This window comes from Tachyglossus aculeatus, chromosome 21 (genome assembly GCF_015852505.1).
Source record: "Tachyglossus aculeatus isolate mTacAcu1 chromosome 21, mTacAcu1.pri, whole genome shotgun sequence".
Classification (NCBI taxonomy): domain Eukaryota; kingdom Metazoa; phylum Chordata; class Mammalia; order Monotremata; family Tachyglossidae; genus Tachyglossus; species Tachyglossus aculeatus.
In genome coordinates this window covers 83,806,698-83,808,211 of record NC_052086.1, presented here as the reverse complement: position 1 = coordinate 83,808,211, position 1,514 = coordinate 83,806,698, and the positions used below count along the sequence as shown (strand labels likewise).

General features: G+C 41.3%; 1 protein-coding gene across 1 annotated transcript; it reads right to left on the bottom strand.

Annotated features, from left to right (window-relative positions):
• Window positions 1-363: 363 nt before the first annotated feature.
• Window positions 364-1,293, bottom strand: LOC119942301 (olfactory receptor 4C46-like). Its single transcript, XM_038763007.1, has one exon. It carries the CDS (start codon window positions 1,291-1,293, stop codon window positions 364-366), a length of 930 nt encoding a protein of 309 aa, XP_038618935.1.
• Between the last annotated feature and the right edge of the window lie 221 nt (window positions 1,294-1,514).

Genomic DNA, 1,514 nt, shown 5'->3' with positions numbered 1-1,514 from the left:
ATATACATATATATATATATATATATATATATATATATATATATATATATATATATATATATATATATATATATATATATATACTTACACCTTGGATTTGGTGTTAGTCCCAGTAGAATGAATTCTATCACGTTGTTTTCATTACCCATCAACTCAGGGTTGATGAAGGTCAATGAAGGTACAGGTGAGAGCTGCAGATTCTGTATAGAGAATGATGATCCTGGTTAGTTTTCTTTAAAACGACCAAGTAACAGAACTCAAAGTACCACATCTCTATCATCGAGTCAATTTTCTCCTAACCCCAGGACAAGATGGGAAAGTATTTACTGTACTCAATTCATTACCATTTTCACAGGGTGATCCCTATTTATCTTCAGAAGACACTTTTCTGCTCCATACTTTCCTGATGGCATTTTTCATCTGGACATTTCTCAGGGTGTAGATGAGGGGGTTTAGCATAGGCGTTATAATCATGTAAAATACTGCAATAGCTTTATCCAGGGGCAAGGTAGAGGCAGGCCGCATATACATAAATATACTCGGAACGAAGAACAGGATAACGACGGTGATGTGGGAGGTGCAGGTGGAGAGCGCTTTTCGCCTACCCTCTTTACTGTGTGTTTTCAGGGAGCGCAAGATCACGATGTAGGAAATCATCAACATGATGAAGGTTAATAGACAGATCAACCCACTGTTGGCTGCTACAAAGAGGCCGAGGGTGTGGGTGTCCGTGCAGGCAAGGTTCAGCAAAGGGTTCAAATCACACATGAAGTGATCGATGATGTTGGGGCCGCAGAAGGGTAAATTGATCATGAAGAGAATCTGTATGGTTGCGTGCACCAGGCCTCCCGTCCAGACAACCCCCATCAGCACACCACACACATGCCGGTTCATGATGGTCGTGTAATGCAGGGGCTTACATATTGCCGCAAAACGGTCGTAGGCCATCACCGTGAGGAGAATAACTTCGGCCCCTCCAAATAAATGCTCTCCAAAGACCTGAGTCATACAGCCTTTGAAATAGATGATTTTCTTCTCACAGAGAGAGTCGACGATCAGTTTAGGTGTGCTGACAGAAGAATAGCAGGCATCAATAAATGACAAATAGGCCAGAAAGAAATACATGGGGGAGTCCAGGGTCTGACTGGTGGTTATGGTTACCACAATGATTAGATTTCCCACCACGGTGATGATGTAGTTGATTAAAAAGACAACAAAGATGACTTTCTGCAACCTTGGATTTGGTGTAAGTCCCAATAGAATGAATTCTGTCACGTTGTTTTCGTTACCCATCAACTCAGGGTAGGCAATGAAGGTACAGGTGAGAGCTGCAGATTCTGTATAGAGAATGATGATCCTGGTTAGTTTTGCTTTGAAACGATCAAGTAACAGAACTCAAAGTACCACATCTCTATCATCTTGTCAATTTTCTCCAAATCCCAGGGCAAGATGAGAAACTATTCACTGTACTCAATTCATTCAGCAGGAAATCAAAGCAGATCAGGTTAACTTAA